At 47.1% G+C, this 18277-nt stretch overlaps 2 protein-coding genes across 2 annotated transcripts in view; both read right to left on the reverse strand.

Moving 5' to 3' along the window:
• LOC123724005 (uncharacterized) overlaps window positions 1-4211 on the reverse strand; it is a 29691-nt gene extending 25480 nt beyond the window's left edge. The window contains exons 1-2 of the mRNA XM_045709450.2: window positions 3355-4211; window positions 1135-3094 (exon numbers count right to left, since the gene is read on the reverse strand). Coding sequence (XP_045565406.2) covers window positions 1141-3094; window positions 3355-4157 — 2757 coding nt within the window. The 5' untranslated portion in view covers window positions 4158-4211 and the 3' untranslated portion in view covers window positions 1135-1140. The remainder of the gene's footprint in view (window positions 1-1134; window positions 3095-3354) is intronic.
• The window catches only part of ahdc1 (AT hook, DNA binding motif, containing 1), a 33297-nt gene continuing 19211 nt past the window's right edge, over window positions 4192-18277 (reverse strand). Inside the window, exons 2-4 of the mRNA XM_082970139.1 lie at window positions 5226-6790; window positions 4286-5084; window positions 4192-4229 (exon numbers count right to left, since the gene is read on the reverse strand). Coding sequence (XP_082826265.1) covers window positions 4192-4229; window positions 4286-5084; window positions 5226-6635 — 2247 coding nt within the window. The 5' untranslated portion in view covers window positions 6636-6790. The remainder of the gene's footprint in view (window positions 4230-4285; window positions 5085-5225; window positions 6791-18277) is intronic.

The following is an 18277-nucleotide window of genomic DNA, read 5'->3' on the forward strand; positions in this document are numbered from 1 at the left end:
AGAGAGAGTAGGTCCTCTTGTGTCTCAATCTTTAGTAGAGAGAGAGTAGGTCCTCTTGTGTCTAACCCTTTAGTAGAGAGAGAGTAGGTCCTCTTGTGTCTCACCCTTTAGTAGAGAGAGAGTAGGTCCTCTTGTGTCTATCCATTTAGTAGAGAGAGAGTAGGTCCTCTTGTGTCTAACCCTTTAGTATAGAGAGTAGGTCCTCTTGTGTCTAACCCTTTAGTAGAGAGAGAGAGAGTAGGTCCTCTTGTGTCTATCCCTTTAGTAGAGAGAGTAGGTCCTTGTGTCTAATCCTTTAGTAAGGAGAGAGAGAGAGAGTAGGTCCTCTTGTGTCTTACTCTTTAGTAGAGAAAGAGAGAGTAAGTCCTCTTGTGTCTAACCCTTTAGTAGAGAGAGAGTAGGTCCTCTTCTGTCTAACCCTTTAGTAGAGAGAGAGTAGGTCCTCTTGTGTCTATCCCTTTAGTAGAGAGAGTAGGTCCTTGTGTCTAATCCTTTAGTAAGGAGAGAGAGAGAGAGTAGGTCCTCTTGTGTCTTACTCTTTAGTAGAGAGAGAGAGAGAGTAGGTCCTCTTGTGTCTAACCCTTTAGTCGAGAGAGAATAGGTCCTCTTGTGTCTAACTCTTTAGTAGAGAGAGAGTAGGTCCTCTTGTGTCTAACCCTTTAGTAGAGAGAGAGTAGGTCCTCTTGTGTCTAACCCTTTAGTAGAGAGAGAGAGAGTAGGTCCTCTTGTGTCTAACCCTTTAGTAGAGAGAGAGAGTAGGTCCTCTTGTGTCTAACCCTTTAGTAGAGAGAGAGTAGACCCTCTTGAGTCTAACCCTTTAGTAGAGAGAGAGAGAGAGTAGGTCCTCGTCTGTCTAACCCTTTAGTAGAGAGAGAGAGTAGGTCCTCTTGTGTCTAACCCTTTAGTAGAGAGAGAGAGTAAGTCCTCCTGTGTCTAACCTTTTAGTAGAGAGAGAGTAGGTCCTGTTGTGTCTAAACCTTTAGTAGAGAGAGAGTAAGTCCTCTTGTGTCTAACCCTTTAGTAGAGAGAGAGTAGGTCCTGTTGTGTCTAACCCTTTAGTAGAGAGAGAGTAGGTCCTCTTGTGTCTAACCCTTTAGTAGAGAGAGAGAGAGAGTAGGTCCTCTTGTGTATTACCTGCAGCTACAAGCTGGTGACACTGAAGCTGTCATCGCTGGGGGGGTCTAGTAGCTGACAGAGCACCCCTCCTCCTCCTCGAGGCGGGGGCTGTGGGTGGTAGCGTGGGTGCATCCCGGGGTACGGAGGGTAACCCAGGTCCTCAGAATGCGGCGAGGACGCCAGGGGAGGCTTGTGGGTGGGGGAGGTGTACGGGGAGAGCTGCAGGGGGGCTGGTCGCAGCCCTGAGTTGAGGTGGGGAGGCAGGTCCCGTTTGTGAGGTTGCGTGGGCATGGCGCTGTGAGGAGGGCGCTCCTCATAAAGCAGGGGGTGAGTGTGGGAGTGAGGTGAGAGGTTAGGGTGGGGGTGAGTGTGTGGGGAGAGGTTAGGGTGGGGGTGAGTGTGTGGGGAGAGGTTAGGGTGGGGGTGAGTGTGTGGGGAGAGGTTAGGGTGGGGGTGAGTGTGTGGGGAGAGGTTAGGTTGGGAGTGTGGATGAGGATGTTGGTTCTGGTTTGAATGAAGGTGTGTGTTGATGTGCGGGTGTGTATTGATGTGGGGGTTGGTGTGTGTGTGCGGGTTGGTGTTGGGGTTAGGGTGTGTGTGTGGGCTCAAGCTTGTCTTAGGTGTGTGTGGACTCATGTTTGCATGAGGGTTGCTGTTAGGGTGTGTGTGTGTGTTGGTGTGTGCGGTAGTGTGAGTGTTAGGGTTGTTGTTAGGGCTAGTGTGAGGGTTAACATTAGCGTGTACATGTGTGTTGTTGTGTGCATTAGCATGTGTGTGTGTCGGGGTGTGTGTGTTAGCGTGGGGGCTGCTGCTGAGCGATGCCCCTCCGTACCAATAGGGGGAGCTACAGTAGCTGGGAGAATCATACTGGGAGGGGAAGTGGTCCTTGGAAACGGTTGCCAGGTTACGATGGGGGGGGCTCTGCGCTGTTCCACAGTGTGGCAGTAACCGTGGCGATGGTGAGCAGGAGGGAGAGAAGGAGGCGGGGGGGGGAGCAGGGGTGAGAGGGGGGTGGTAGGGCTGGGGAGCGGGGGATAGTTTGGGAGGATAGGAGGAGGATGTGGAAGTCATTCCAGGGGAGAGAGAGGAGGAGGAGGCCTCACCTGGGAAGAGGGCTGGGTAGTGCTCCTCTGAGGACGGGGTGGAGGGGTGGGCGGAGTAAGGGCACGGGGAGGGGTACTCACAGGGCTCGGTGGGGTAGCCGAGATGTGAGGTGGGGTTAGGGAGGGGGGAGAGGCTGCTGCTGTCTCCACTGTAGTAGTCAAGGCCTTCCTGGAACAACCCCCCCTGAGCAGCACTCCCTCCACCTCCAACCCCACCCCCAGCAGCCTTACCCTTCTTCCCCCCTGGGGGGCGCTCACCAGGGGACGGGGACAGCCCCCCTCCTCTGCCTCCTCTTACCCCCCTGGCCTGCCGTCCCCCCATTCCACTGCGTTTTCCACCAGAACCCTGGGTTGGGGTGGAGGGCTGGGTCTGGCCTGAGGGGCTGGTGGGAGAGTCTGGGGTGGTCCCTGGTCCTGCTCCTGGTCCGCCACCCCCCTCCTTCTCCGTTTGGGGTTCGGCAGCATTCCGTTTCCTGCGCCCCCGGCTGGGCTTCCCCTGCCCCTGGAAGAGAACGTTCTGGCTCCAGTTGTAGGAGGGGCCTGAGGCGCTCTCATGCCAGTCCATCATCAGCTTCTCCAGACTTGATAGGCTGGACTGGCCTTGACCTCCCTCTCCACCAATAGGAAGAGACTCCCTCCCTCCCCCCTGCCTGTAAGCTCCACCTCCGGAGCCTGACCCCGAGCCTCCGCCACTGACCCCACCTCCTGACCCGGTGACCCCTAGGTGGGAGGAGTCAGAGGAGGACTCTGATTGACTCTCGAGGAAGGGTTGTCGCTTGGCCTTCTGGGGGGTGTAGTTGGAGATGTCCAGGATGTCTTTGGGCTCGCTGGGGCCTGGGTCACTGTAGCCTCCTGGGTAGCCACCATAGCCCGGCCTGCAACACACACACACACACAGCAGAGGATCAGTTTCAGCAAGGCAAACCACAGAAACTCTAACCTTGAAAACATAAGTACTTATTTGGGACCCAAGGTGATTTTGTAGATCAGGGTTCTGAGCAGTCCAACTGCAATGTAGCGTAATGTATCTCAAACACTGTACACACTTATAAGAGGTTAGAGTAGGATTGTAGTAGAGTTTTCTAATCCAAATGTTGTGGTTCCAGGTAATTTAGACCTACCTGAAGCTACTTACCTGTAGTTACACTGGTTGGAGGGGTAGTGTCTGTATCCCTCTGGGGAAGATGAGGAGGGGAAGGGGCTGTTCTTGGCCATATACCCCCCTCTTCCTGGAGAAGATGGTCCAACCTGCCCAAGATAGCCCCCATAGCCCCGCTTGGAAAAACTGGAATATCCCATCTGACCCTGGCCCATGGGGGTGGCCGTGGAGGCCTTACTCAGCCCGGCTGCCCCATAGGCTGCGAAGCTGCAGTCTGTGGGTCTTTGTGGCGCTGCGCTGCCCCCTGCAGGAGAGGAGGAGGAATAGCCAGGCGGGTAGTGACCGTAGGAGGAGGGATGGGGGGAGCTGGGGGAGCGGGATGGAGGGAGGGAGGGAGCGGTGGACTTGGGGAACGAGGAGGAGGTGGGGGAGTTCTGGGACAGGTTATAACGGTAAGGAGGTCTGGAAGAGGAGGAGGAAGAGGGATGATGTTGGGTTGGGTTCTCCCTTGGCTCTCCTTTGGGGCTGCGTTTGGGGAAGGCTGGGGACCAGCGAGGGCCTGGGCCGCGGGCAGGGCTGGAAGAGTCGTAGTCCAGGGTGGGAGGAGGTTTCCTGGGGTCAGGGCGAGGGGAGGAGATGTCCAGGAGGTCTGAGGAGTTTTCAGAGTCCAGCAAGGAGCGGAAATATCCGGCGAACAAACCCTGCGTCTCCTCTCCACCTCCACCGCCTCTGCTGCCGCCAGGGCTGCCATACGCACTCCCTCTCCCCCCCTCACAGGACGGGAAGCCCCCCCTCGGGGAGCCACAGACCTGGTACCCTCCTGGCCCTCTCTCCCTCATGCCTCCCCCCTCCTCCCCCCAGACACCTCCCCCATTAAACCAGTCTTGTTCCAGCTGCCCCCCTGCCTCCCCCTTTAGAACCCCATTCTTGCGCGAGCGTCGTTTCTTAACCGGCTTCCCCCCCTCACCCCCAACCCCCATCTCCCCCCCTGCAGCCCCTCCTCCCCTGCCTCCCCCACCCTTCCCTCGTTTCTTGAGTAACCCTGGTTCTGACAGAGCAGGGGTCACTTTCCTTTTCTTCCCGATCGTCTCAAAAAAGTCACTGAAGGAGCTCTTGAAGCCCTCTCCCCCGGCTCCTCCTGCTCCTCCCCCTGCTCCTCCTCCCCTGCCTCCAACACCTCCCCCCCTACCTCCCCTGCGTCTGAACCCTGTGAGTCGGTGGAGCAGGGCGGAGATCCCAGGGTTGTCGGACGGCGTGTGAAAGCTGTCCGGTTCGCTGGGTGTCCAGCAGCGTGGTGGGGAGCAGCGGCCAGTGGCTGGCGGTTGGCGGTTGAGGAATGCCAGTTTAGACAGAACGTCTCCGTACTCCGTCTTCACGTCATTGGTGTCGTTCACGTACGACGGTTGCGGAGACGGGAGCTTGGCCCGCCGGCGCCGACGAGGTTTCTTGGACTCGCCATTCCCACCGGTGGTTTTATCCGGCGTTCCAGGTACAACCTGTTTGGGAGGTCGGCCACGGCGACGTTTCAGGATCACCGGAAGTTCTCCAGGCGGGAACATGACCATCACACTCTTCCCGTTGTTCTTCATACGGAGGAGCGCAGTTGGCTCTCGGACTACCATTGTCCCCCCCTCGGCTCCCTCCAACCCACCATCGCCACCTGCCCCGCCCTTCTCAACTGTCTCCATGGAGGAAATCTTGTAGCTCTTCTGGCGTCGGCTGAGGTTGACTGGGATACGAGCTACCTTCACCACGATACGCCTCACCTGGGGAACAAACACAAACAAACAAATATTATTTCCCGGGTGAAATCTAGTTGTCAAGTGATGTCAAATCAACATGACAAGATGGGTTTTGGTTTCTTTTGACTGCTATGTGATTAATAATATCATAGAACTTGAACTTACACCAACAAACCGGCGTTTTCGTTTGGTGGGGGGATCTAGTTCACCAGGCTCCTCCTTCTTCACTGCCGGCCGGGGCACGGTATTGGTCAATGGACGAGGCAAGGTATTGGTTGCTGGTCTGGGATTGGTTGCTGATCTGGGCAAAGGTTTGGGCGAGGCTTTCATCGATGGTCTGGGTTGGGATTTTGGTTTGGCATTGGTTGAAGATTTGGGTTGGGGTTTGGTTGAAGTTCTATATTGGGATTTGGGTGATGGCCGGGGGGCGGAGTGAGAGGAGGGGTGTGATGAGGGGTGTGTTGAGGGGAGTGGTGCTACAGGTACTGGTACAGGTGAGGCTGCAGGCTTGGAGGCTGCAGGCTTGGAGTCTGCAGGCTTGGAGGCTATAGGCTTGGAGGCTGCAGGCTTGGAGGCTGCAGGTAGACACTCCTCCACTGTGGGGCGCTCTACCTTCACATGTACACTCACCCTCTCTTTCTCCTCTTCCTCTTCCATCTCCTCCCCCTCCCTCTCACTCTCCCTCCCTCCCCTCCTCTCTCCATCCTCAGTGCATCTGCGGATGCGGGAAGACTTGCGTAGCTGGCAGGGGAAGCGAGGTCGACCGGAGCTACGAAGTGCATACTTTCTCTCACCTTCGACAGGTACAGGGGAGGGGTCTACAGGGGCTGGACCAATAGTAGAAAGGTCTGTACAGGCTGGACCAATAGGAGAAAGGCCTGGAGGATTTGGACCAATAGCTCTTGAGGGTTTAGAGAGATCTAGAGGTGTTGAACTAATATTAGGGGCAGGGCTAATGGCTGGGGGCATATCTCTGTTTGCAGAGTGTGGAGGAGCGGGGCTGCAGGGAGAGAAAGCAGCTTGCTGATTGGTGCAGGCTGAATGATTGAGAGGCAGGAGGACCTGTCGCTGAGGTGATCTGGTGTGTGTCTCTGGTGATGAATCAGTTCTGGGCTGCTCTGGACCGGCAGAGTCCAAGTGTGTGTGAGCATCCATTTGTCTGTGAGCACTTGTGTGTGTGTGAGCGTCTATGCATGTCTCTGCGGGTGTCTGCATTTGGATGTCCTTGTGTGTCTGCATGCCTATGACGGTCTGTCTAGGTGTGTGTGTTGGAGCGTCGTTGCGTGTGTGTGTCTCTGTCTGCCTCCGTCTGCGTGTTCCAAGGACAGGCCTCCTGTGCAGGTGAAGACCGTTAGACAGGGAGGGGGGTGAGGGGGAGGGTAAAAGTTCAAGGGTCTCCTGAGCTCCAGCCTCAGCGCTGGGTTCCACTGTGACCTCCTCCTGTACCCCTACAGCCCTTTCCCCCCCAAACGCCACCTGCGGCCCCTCACACCCCTGCTCCTTTACTACGGCCCTGCCGTCGCACCCCACCCTCCCCCCTCCCCCCGACCGAAGGCGTCCAGACAGGCGGCTCATCCACCCAGGGCGACAGCGATGATGATGTCAAAGTGAGAGTGTCAGTGTTGGGCCCCAGTGATCCTCTTCGGAGAGGTTAGGGAGCTCTCTCCCTTTCTCTGTGTTTATGTGTGTTCCTCTGAAGTCACAGGCCTATATCCTGAAGGGTTGGGGACCTGAGGAGCGAGAGATACATAAGATCAACACACTCCGAACAGTAAATTCTAACAGAGAATTAACGTAATGATAAAGGGAGAAATTGGGATTAGGTGCCAATCATTCTCATTCATATAGGATTGGGATTGTTTTGTAAACAGATTTCGGGCTCTAATTAATCCGTATCGCAGAAGTTTAGCGTTACAGCGTGACTGAAATTTAAAGGCAATGTTCCCACGTTAGCGGAGACTGCATTCACGGTACAGGCGGCATATGTCTGCTCAATCGAAAATTACCTTTTACATTTTTATCTAGCAATCTGTAACGCTTCAGCGATCCATATAGTTTGGACCACAAATACTTTAATGTAACAGATCAGTAACTTTGATGTATGATAGTTTCATTTTGGGGTGAACTGTTCCTCTACTGTTACCAAGAAGTAACGTTGATAGAACATTGACACAGCATAACATCCCAGTGCTGTCATTTACCATTCTGTCAGAGTTTATCCAGACCGGCTGTCTGTCTGCTGCGGTTCTTTGGGTCGCCAGTATGTCAGTGCAGTTCATGCACACATACTACACACTCGTCTCTAACACACACTATAAACTCTACTCTCTTTCTCAGCTGCTGCTCTTGACTGCCCATCACTTCTAAAGAGAGAGAGAAAGAGAAAGCACAAAGGGGGGGGGGGGAGTGGGGAGAGCGAGAGAGCCAGAGAGAGAGAGAAAAGGAGGAAGAGGGAGATGGACAGCCATTAACAGGACAGCCGTGATGTTTGACTAGAAGGTTACACACACATACACACACACACATTGTGACTTCACAGTCCCAAACAGGGAAAGAGAAATGTGTGAATATTAACCAGCAGGGGGAGGCAGAGAAATGATTAATAGAAGTCACATTCTGTTTGGTGGAGAGGGAGAGATGGAGGGATAGAGATGGAGGGATGTATACAAAAAAAAACACAGTAAGACCTTGTGAAAAAAATTAAAAGCCAAATGAGAATGGAATGGTATCTTAAAAACCACACACACACACACACACACACACACACAATCATTTCCATTGTCAGCAGTGTTGGGGAGCAGTGAACTACATGTAGTTCAAATAGTCATTCAAATATTTTCTTCCGTAGCTTGGTGGTGGTTGAACTAAATAAAAATCTCAGTAGTGTTTTCAAAAGTACTTTTTGCCATGTAGTGGTGCAGCTAACAGCTAACAGCTAACAGCACACACTACTTGTTTTGCAAAAAGATAAGAAAATATGAGTGAAAAAGGCAATTTATTTAATATTTTTATTTCAGACCTCCTATCTAGCACATTTGGTTCCTTGGAAGTTTTGGGGAATGTCTGTTTTTGGTTTCTCATTGGTTCTGAGAACGAAGCCATAAGTTTCCTGAGCAGTAAAACGGAACGTTTAAAAAACATGTTTCAATAAGACTTTTAATAACACTGCTAGCTTAGGTTAACTGTTTTGAACTTGAAGCACAGATCGGACACATTTAATTAATTTGCTTAATCATGCAAACACATAAAAAAAAAATATTGTGGCACGACGTCAGCGTACGGAAGTCCAGAGAGGACATATGAATAAAACAATTATTCCCACGTTATGTCGAGATCACAACTTATATATCTAATTATCACAACATAACAAAAGTTGTTTTGTCGAGATCACAAGATAAACTATAAATAGGAGCGGACGTATTGATGACAGATTGACAGTATGGCTGAGACGGCAGCGCATACGTTTTTATTGATTGCTACACTAAGGGATGCTACATTTCATGCTAACATCGTGCTTTAATTTGTGTTTGGAGCTCATTATCTGTTTATAAGTTAGAATGTTAGCAAGCTAAATGTCCCTCACCTTGAGCTAAGAGCTCTTGGGGCATCTAAATCCTTGTGGGGCATTTAAGCCATGAACGATGGCTGACAGGCAGCCCTGTCTCCCAGGCTGTGTGCCACCCCCAAGACCACAGCCAATCGCATTCAAACAACAACACAACTAACTTGACTAGTCTTGTGGTTGGGTAAGCTAGCTAGGTAGTTTTGTTAGCTAGCGAGCTTGTAATCTATCTTGTTATCTAGCTTGCTTAACTGATACAGTATGTGTATAATTGTAAGGGACACTTCATGTTTTATGGATAATATTTAAAAGTACAAAGTGGGTGAGCTCCATTCCTGACAGGCTGATCAGATTCAATTTCAGCCTCAGTGCTTGATCAGATACAGTAGCAGCCTCAGAGGCTGATAAGTCAGGATTCTGCCCTTTTGGCTGTTTCATGGGTGAAGCTCCTTGCAGGCAGATTAGCAGTCAGGGCATTATGTATATGTGACTGACCGCCTTAATTCGCTCTTATGTAGCAACATTTGAAATTGTGTTTTTTACATTGGATAAAAGCAGAGACACAGAGCTACAAAATGGTATATCATGCACTGCATTTGACGAACAATGGGAAAGTAATTCTGCTTTGAAAATTGATACACTTTCATATCAAATGAAACTTTATTTGTCACATGCGCCGAAAACAACAAGTGTAGACCTTACCGTGAAATTCTTACTTACAAGCCCTTAACCAACAGTGCAGTTCAAGAAGAGTTAAGAAAATATTGACCAAGTAGACTAAAATAAAAAGTAATAATAAAAAGTATCACAATAAGAATAACAATAACAAGGCTATACACAGGGGGCACCGGTACCGAGTCAGTGTGCAGGGGTACGGGTTAGTTGAGGTCATTTGTGCATGTAGGTGGGAGTGAAGTGACTATGCATAATTGTTCAGCAGTATTATGGCTTGGGGGTAGAAGCTGTTGAGGAGCCTCTTGGTCCTAGACTTGGCGTTCTGGTACCGCTTGCAGTGCGGTAGCAGAGAAAACAGTTTATAACTTGGGTGACTGGAGTCTCTGACAATTTTATGGGCTTTCCTCTGACACCACCTATTGTATAGGTCCTGGATGGCAGGAAGCTTGGCCCCAGTGATGTACTGGGCCGGTCGCACTACCCTCTTTAGCGCCTAACGGTCAGATGCCGAGCAGTTGCCATATCAGGCAGTGATGTACCCGGTCAGGATGCTCTCGATGGTGCTGCTGTAGAACCTTTTGAGGATCTGGGGAACCATGCAAAATATGTTCAGTCTCCTGAGGGGGAAAAGGTTTTGTCATGCCCTCTTCACGACTGTCTTGGCATGTTTGGACCATGATAGTTCGTTGGTGATGTGGACACCAAGGAACTTGAAACTCTCGACCCACTCCGCTACAGCCCCATGCCTTTTCCTGTAGTCCACGATCAGCTCCTTGTCTTGCTCACATTGAGGGAGAGGTTGGGCCAGTAGCTGGAAGGTTGCAAGATTGAATCCCCGAGCTGACAAGGTAAAAATCTGTCGTTCTAACCCTGAACAAGGCCGTTAACCCACTGTTCCTAGGCCGTCATTGAAAATAAGAATTTGTTCTTAACTGACTTGCCTAGTTAAATAAAGGTAAAAAAATTAGGGGGGAACATTATTTAATCCATTTTAGAATAAGGCTGTAATGTAACAAAATGTAAAAAAGTAAAGGGGTCTGAAGACTTTCTGAATGCACTCTATATTTCCAGGCTTCAGGTCAATGATTAGAGTTACCCCACAGAAAAAGAAGAAATGCATAAGAAGAGTGAAGGAAGCAGATGATAAGTTTGAATCCGATGAAGCAACGAGGGAGACAGTGTGTCGAGGAAGATTGGTGTCAAGTACAAACAGAATGAGCTATACTCCAGACCGAGCTGATTCAGAGGGGTTGGGTTAAATGCGGAAGACATATTTCGGTTGATTGCAATCAGTTGTGCAACTGACTAGGTATCCCCTTTCTCTGTAATGGAAGAGAATGAGGATGAATTATCTGAAGTGGCAAGTGTGGTGAAGATCTCGATGGTCATGATAAAGATGAATCTGGTCCAGTAGGAATGAAATCTTTGGAGAAAGTGGACCCCTGCCTTTTGGCTGACCCATAAGTAGTGTCAGGTTGGGTGAAAAAAGGAGTTGGGTACTGTTGAATCCGTGAAGATAACCCGAAGTGGTTTTGTGGTGTTTTTTTTGTTGGTGTTTCTTCCACCCAGAGGGAGCAGGCGCTCCGCATCACGTGGAAGAGGACAAGACCTGTTACTTGCTTTGCTCTTGAAAGGAGTGATTACTGGGGTAGTGGTAATGGTGCAGGTGGATACACTGAAGTTGAAGATTCCAGGTGTCTGTGACGCCCGCCATTTGGTGCGACACAAACCCGGTGGCGAGCGTGGTGAAACAGTAGAATCACTGTCTGTGCTTTTGAGTTTTGATGTTGAGTCGTTACCCGACAAAGTAATGTTATGAAATATCAGTTATCCTGTATGAGCTTTTGTGCCAAACCCATTATGTGTTTTCAGGTGCCACGCTCACGGTCATGCTGCAGCAGTGTGTAGGAGGACAATTCCTAGATTTGAGAAGTGTGCAGGAGGGCATGGGACAAAGGAATGTGTATTATTGGTGAAAGAAGCGGTATGTGTTAACTGTAGGGGTGCCCATGTTGCTGGGGATCAGAAGTGTCCGGTGCGAGAGGCAGGTTGAGGTTGCCAGGGTCAGAGTTGTACAAAAGGTGTCGTATGCTGAGGCAGTGAAGAAAGTAGAAGAAGATGGGTCAAGTGTGAGGGATCCTAAGAGGCTCCTAGTGAGTAGGAGACTTTTGTCAGTACAGAGTGATAGGCCTACAAATGAAATGTGCTTCAGTAATGTTAGCTTTGTAGCATTCATTGTCATGGTTATCAACTGTACTGCAGGAATGGAACTCACCGAAAATAGTGTTGTGGTGGCAGGGGCAGAGAAGTACTTGGGATTACGAGATTTTATTGCAGCAGAGTTACGGGGTGTATTGAGTGGTAGTGTACAGTCCTCCTCGGCCATCGGCCTGGTGTAGGTTCAGATAGGGTCAAAATAGTGGAATGGGATGGTGGGTTTTAATGAGTGTAAGGTTAAGTTGGCAGGATAATTCCCTGTAGCTCAGTTGGTAGAGCATGGTGTTTGCAACACCAGGGTTGTGGGTTCGATTCCCACGGGGGGCCAGCACAGAAAAAAAAAAAAAAAAATGTATGAAATTGTATGAAATGTATGCATTCACTACTGTAAGTCGCTCTGGATAAGAGCGTCTGCTAAATGACTAAAATGTAAAAAAATAATAATAATGTAATAATAATTCTTTCCCTTTTCCCATTTTTGTATTCAAAGAATGTCCTAAGAATGTTATTTAAAAACACATACATTCGGTTCTCAGCATCTACAAAACGCTCTTCTTCGGTGGGATTAAACGGTGGTTGGCATCCAATATTAATGGTGCATTACCGCCACCAACTGGACTGGAGTTGTGCACCATTAATATTGCATGCCAACCACCGTTAAACCCCACCGAAGAAGAAGAGCGTTTTGTAGATGCTGAGAACAGAATGTATGTGTTTTTAAATAACATTCTTAGGACATTCTTTGAACGTTACTAATGTTTTTCTTGTGGTTTTTATGAAAAGTTTTCTTAATGTTCTGAGAACATGACTAAGGTAACCTGCAGAAAACGTTATGTTGAACTACTGAAATTCCCACAGAATGTTGTTTCTGAACGTTTGACATTCCCACAGAAGAACGTCGTTTCAGGTTAACGTTCTCTGAACAATTTGAGAACATTACTTTAAATAGAACCATAAGGAAACGTTATGCTGTACTACTGACATTCCCACTAAGAAACATATGGTTCTCAGAACGTTATGTGCTAGCTGGGCTGCTAAGATACATTTCACATTATGTTAACACCTGACCCCAGAGTGATCTGTTCTTGGAATTTGTAGTCTATGACATTTCAGATTTAGATATTATATTTTTTCCCAAGTAGCTTGGATGTAGTGAACTACTTAAACAAATTACTATTCTTAAGGGTTGCTTTAGTGTAGTTTAACTTCTTCTAGTGTGAAGTAATTGGTAGTTTGGTAAACTATGATTTTAGAGTAGCTTCCCTAACATTGATCGTCAGCCAGCCTTCCTTTCCAACATATGGCTCTGATTATAGCACAGAGGGAGAGAGAGCTACTTGACAGAGGGGGTGGGGGTAGAGGGAGTAGAGAGAGATAGAGAGAGAGCAACACAGAGGCTCTGAAGGGGAGAAGAGAGAGAGAGAGCAACACAGAGGTTATATGAAGGGGAGAAAAGAGAGAGAGAGAGAAAGGGAAAGAGAAGTTTGGGGTTGCATACAAGGAACAACATCTACATTCCTGGAAAAACTGGGACACACACACACACACACACACACTCTCACAAAGACACAATAACACCCATAGATCTTTTACAACTTTCAATGCCCTATGTGCACTCACTGGGGAGCCAGGCCCACCCAATCAGATTGTTTTTTTCATACTCTTTACTTGTCAGTGTTCCAAACAGGACATGATTTGTCTTTTTACCTAAACATGCAAATACTATCAGATAGAATTCATAGCAAGCAGTGCACTGGAATGACATTCACTCTCATGGGATGGGTGGCAAAAATAACTAACTGAAAGCCGCACCCCCAATAATCAATTAATATGACTGCATATGTCACTGTGCTTCTATGGCTATATGCACCATGCCACTGCCTACTTCATTTGTTCCTTTAGCAAACAAGACAGCCCATAATCCAGTGCCTTTATCACAATAAACACACATATATTTCAGTTTTAAATAGCTTTATGGTAAAATTTGTAGAATTGTAGGAAATTAGCTGTTTCACCCAAAAATGTGATTTTTTTGCATTCATTTTTTGGCCCACACAAATTTCTGCGTGACCACCAACACATTTCTGGCTATGGTACTACTTCTGTGTCATCTTGACCCCTGTCTCCCTCTCCTTTTCCTTTAACACTGTCTCTCTCTCCTTTCCTTCCTTCCTTCCTTCCTTCCTTCCTTCCTTCCTTCCTTCCTTCCTTCCTTCCTTCCTTCCTTCCTTCCTTCCTTCCTTCCTTCCTTCCTTCCTTCCTTCCTCTCTCTCTCTCACTGGCCCTCCCTTCATCTCTCTTGGTCTCCCTTCCCTTCTCTCACTCTCTAATTAACAGTATTCATTAATTAAGGTTCTATCCAGCCAGAGACAGGAAGGAGCCTAACCTCACAACACAAGTTTTAATTACACACACACAAACACACACACACACACACACACACACACACACACACACACACACACACACACACACACACGCACCCACACACACACACACACACACACACACACACACACACACACACAGCCTCTGTGCTCCATGGGGTTTATCCAAACACCCAGGCTTGGCCGGCCAATCAAAAACTCCATCCTAGACTTGTAGTCCTATCAAACTCCCCCACCTGTCATTCACTACCAATCAGCTGAAGCCGCTCGCCAGCTCAGATGAGTTCAGGTAGTGTGAATGTTTCTTGAACGTTGTTTGAAGCCCTTGATCCAATGAGTCAGGTGTGCAAGTTCTGGAATAGAACAAATATGTGCCACGTCTGGGGGTCCCATGACAGGGTTTGGAAACACTTTGTTGACGAGTGTCAGTCTGACAGAGGCAGAGCATCAGATCTCTAACCCATCTATCATTTCAGACACTATGAGGACATGAGTAGATGGAGAGATTAATGAAGCTGATATCTGAGAGCTAAGGCCTTCCATGAGTAAGGGCATGTGTCATAGGATTAAATAGAAGTCTTCAAAGGTTAATGAGGTAGACTATAGATATAATCACTGTATTAATTTATCCAAGTGGGTAAACAGTTTTAGTTATTGTAATTCCATATCTAATCCTTCTACATCAGGGATAGGCCTGCGGATCAATAAAACTCAGTCAGGGTCTCAGTTTACTGTTGAGAGTTACAATAGTAGAATACACCAGGTGCAATTTCCAAATTTGGTTGCACTTCAGCAGTTTTTCTCTGATGTCAGTCATACTGTAGGTGGTGGGCCAAAGCCGAAAAACGTGAAGTTGATCAATCCCCAGCGAGGGAGGAGCAGATTTTTTGTATATGACAGTAAAACATTCTTATGATGACTATAACATTTGTTGGCACCATCAATTCTTGCACATTTTCTCATAAAAAGTATATTAACATTCTGTCTGCTTAGGCAAATTTGCCGAACTGCTAAACTTGGAACCAATCAGAACTCCCGTACATACCCTTCGTGATGAAGGCAGCCAATGGCCTGATTCTATTCAGGATGTAAACACAGCGGAGCCTCTGGTGAAAACAACAAACTGCTGTCTGATGAAGAGGAACAGATTTTGTATTTTTGTATTTATGATGGATCCCCATTAGCTGCTGCCAAGGCAGCTGCTACTCTTCCTGGGGTGCGGCAAAATTAAGGCAGTTATACAATTTTAAAACATTACAATACATTCATTACAAAATTCACAACACACTGTGTGCCCTCAGGCCCATACTCCACTACCACATACAGTTGAAGTCGGAAGTTTACATACACCTTAGCCAAATACATTTAAACTCAGTTTTTCATAATTCCTGAAATGTAATCCTAGTAAAAATTCCCTGTCTTAGGTCAGTTAGGATCACCACTTTATTTTAAGAATTTGGAATGTCAGAATAATAGTAGAGAAAATGATTTAGTTCAGCTTTTATTTATTTTATCACATTCCCAGTGGGTCAGAAGTTTACATACACTCAATTAGTATTTGATAGCATTGCCTTTAAATTGTTTAACTTGGGTCAAACGTTTCGGGTGGCCTTCCACAAGCTTCCCACAATAAGTTGGGTGAATTTTGGCCCATTCCTCCTGACAGAGCTGGTGTAACTGAGTCAGGTTTGTAGGCCTCCTTGCTTGCACACGCTTTTTCAGTTCTGCCCACAAATCTTCTATAGGATTGAGGTCAGGGCTTTGTGATGGCCACTCCAATACCTTGACTTTGTTGTCCTTAAGCCATTTTTCCACAACTTTGGAAGTATGCTTGGGGTCATTGTCCATTTGGAAGACCCATTTGCGACCAAGCTTTAACTTCCTGACTGATGTCTTGAGATGTTGCTTCAATATATCCACATAATTTTTCTTCCTCATGATTCCATCTATTTTGTGAAGTGCACCAGTCCCTCCTGCAGCAAAGCACCCCCACAACATGATGCTGCCACCCCCGTGCTTCACGGTTGGGATAGTGTTCTTCAGCTTGCAAGCCTCCCCCTTTTTCCTCCAAACATAACAATGGTCATTATGGCCAAACAGTTCTATTTTTGTTTAATCAGACCAGAGGACATTTCTCCAAAAAGTACGATCTTTGTCCCCATGTGCAGTTGCAAAGCGTAGTCTGGCTTTTTTATGGCGGTTTTGGAGCAGTGGCTTCTTCCTTGCTGAGCGGCCTTTCAGGTTATGTCGATATAGGACTCGTTTTACTGTGGATATAGATACTTTTGTACATGTTTCCTCCAGCATCTTCACAAGGTCGTTTGCTGTTGTTCTGGGATTGATTTGCACTTTTCGCACCAAAGTACGTTCATCTCTAGGAGACAGAACGCGTCTTCTTCCTGAGCGGTATGACGGCTGCGTGGTCCCATGGTGTTTATACTTGCGTACTATTGTTGGTGCAGATGAACATGGTACCTTCAGGCGTTTGGAAATTGCTCCCAAGGATGAACCAGACTTGTGGAGGTCTACAATTATTTTATGAGGTCTTGGCTGATTTCTTTTGATTTTCCCATGATGTCAAACAAAGAGGAACTGAGTTTGAAGTTAGGCCTTGAAATACATCCACAGGTACACCTCCAATTGACTCAAATGATGTCAATTAGCCTACCAGAAGCTTCTAAAGCCATGACATCGTTTTCTGGAATTTTCCAAGCTGTTTAAAGGCACAGTCAACTTAGTGTATGTAAACTTCTGACCCACTGGAATTGTGATACAGTGAATTAGAAGTGAAATAATCTGTCTGTAAACAATTGTTGGAAAAATTACTTGTGTCATGCACAAAGTAGATGTCCAAACCGACTTGCCAAAACTATAGTTCGTTAACAAGAAATTTGTGGAGTGGTTGAAAAACGAGTTTTAATGACTCCAACCTAAGTGTATGTAAACTTCCAACTTCAACTGTATCTACAACACAAAATCCATGTGTACGTGTGTGTATAGTGCATATGTTATCGTGTGTGTATCCATGTGTCTGTGCCTATGTTTGTGTTTCTTCACAGTCCCTGCTATTCCATAAGGTGTATTTTTATGTTTTTTAAATCTGATTCTACTGCTTGCATCAGTTACCTGATGTGGAATAGTGTTCCATGTAGTCATGGCTCTATGTAGTACTGTGTGCCTCCCATAGTCTGTTCTGGACTTGGGGACTGTGAAGAAACCTCTGGTGGCATGTCTTGTGGGGTATGCATGGGTGTCTGAGCTGTGTGCTAGTCGTTTAAACAGACACCTTGTGCTTTCAACATGTCAATACCTCTCACAAATACAAGTAGTGATGAAGTCAATGTCTCCTATACTTTGAGCCAGGAGAGATTGACATGCATATTATTCATGTTTGTTCTTTGTGTACCTCCAAGGGTCAGCCATGTTGCCCTGTTCTGAGCCACAAAGAGGGACTTTGTGGCACCTGAAAATTGCAATTGGCTGACCACACGACTGAACAGTAGTCCAGGTGCGACAAAACTAGAGCCTGTCTTGTTTATAATGCTTTTAAAAAACATCTTAAGGATCCGCCCCTTTTTTTAAATTTTCGCCTAAAATGACAAATCTAACTGCCTCTAGCTCAGAGCTTGAAGCAAGGATATGTATATTCTTGGTACCATTTGGAAGCAAACACTTTGAAGTTTGTGGAAATGTGAAAGGAATGTAGGAGAATATAACACATTAGATCTGATAAAAGATAATACAAAGAAAAACCCAACCATTTTTTTGTACCATCATCTTTGAAATACAAGACAAAGGCAATAATGTATTATTCCAGCTCAGGTGCAATTTAGATTATGGCCATTAGATGGCAGCAGTGTGTGTGCAACGTTTTAGACTGCTCCAATGAACCATTGCATTTCTAATTTTTTTTTATCAAGATTGTATCAAATGTGCCTCATTTGTTAATAACTTTTCATGTTCAAAACTGTGCACTCTCTTCAAACAATAGCATGGTATTCTTTCACTGTAATAGCTACTGTAAATTGGTCAGTGTAGTTAGATTAACAAGAATTTAACCTTTCTGCCAATATCAGAGATGTCTATGTTCTGGGAAATGTTCTTGTTACTTACAACCTCATGCTAATCGCCTTCGCCTACATTAGCTCAACCGTCCCGCAGGGGACCCACTGATCCTGAAGAAGATTTATTAAGAAGGTAGAGCAGCACTTTATTATAGACAGACTGGTCCCCATCTCAGCTACTGTTGTATCAATATGTTTTGACCACGACTGTTTACAATCCAGGGTTACTCCAAGCAGTTTAGTCACCTCAACTTGCTCAATTTCCACATTATTTATTACAAGAGGTTTAGTTGAGGTTTAGGGTTTAGTGAA

The sequence above is a fragment of the Salmo salar genome, chromosome 27, assembly GCF_965601325.2.
Source record: "Salmo salar chromosome 27, fSalSal1, whole genome shotgun sequence".
Classification (NCBI taxonomy): domain Eukaryota; kingdom Metazoa; phylum Chordata; class Actinopteri; order Salmoniformes; family Salmonidae; genus Salmo; species Salmo salar.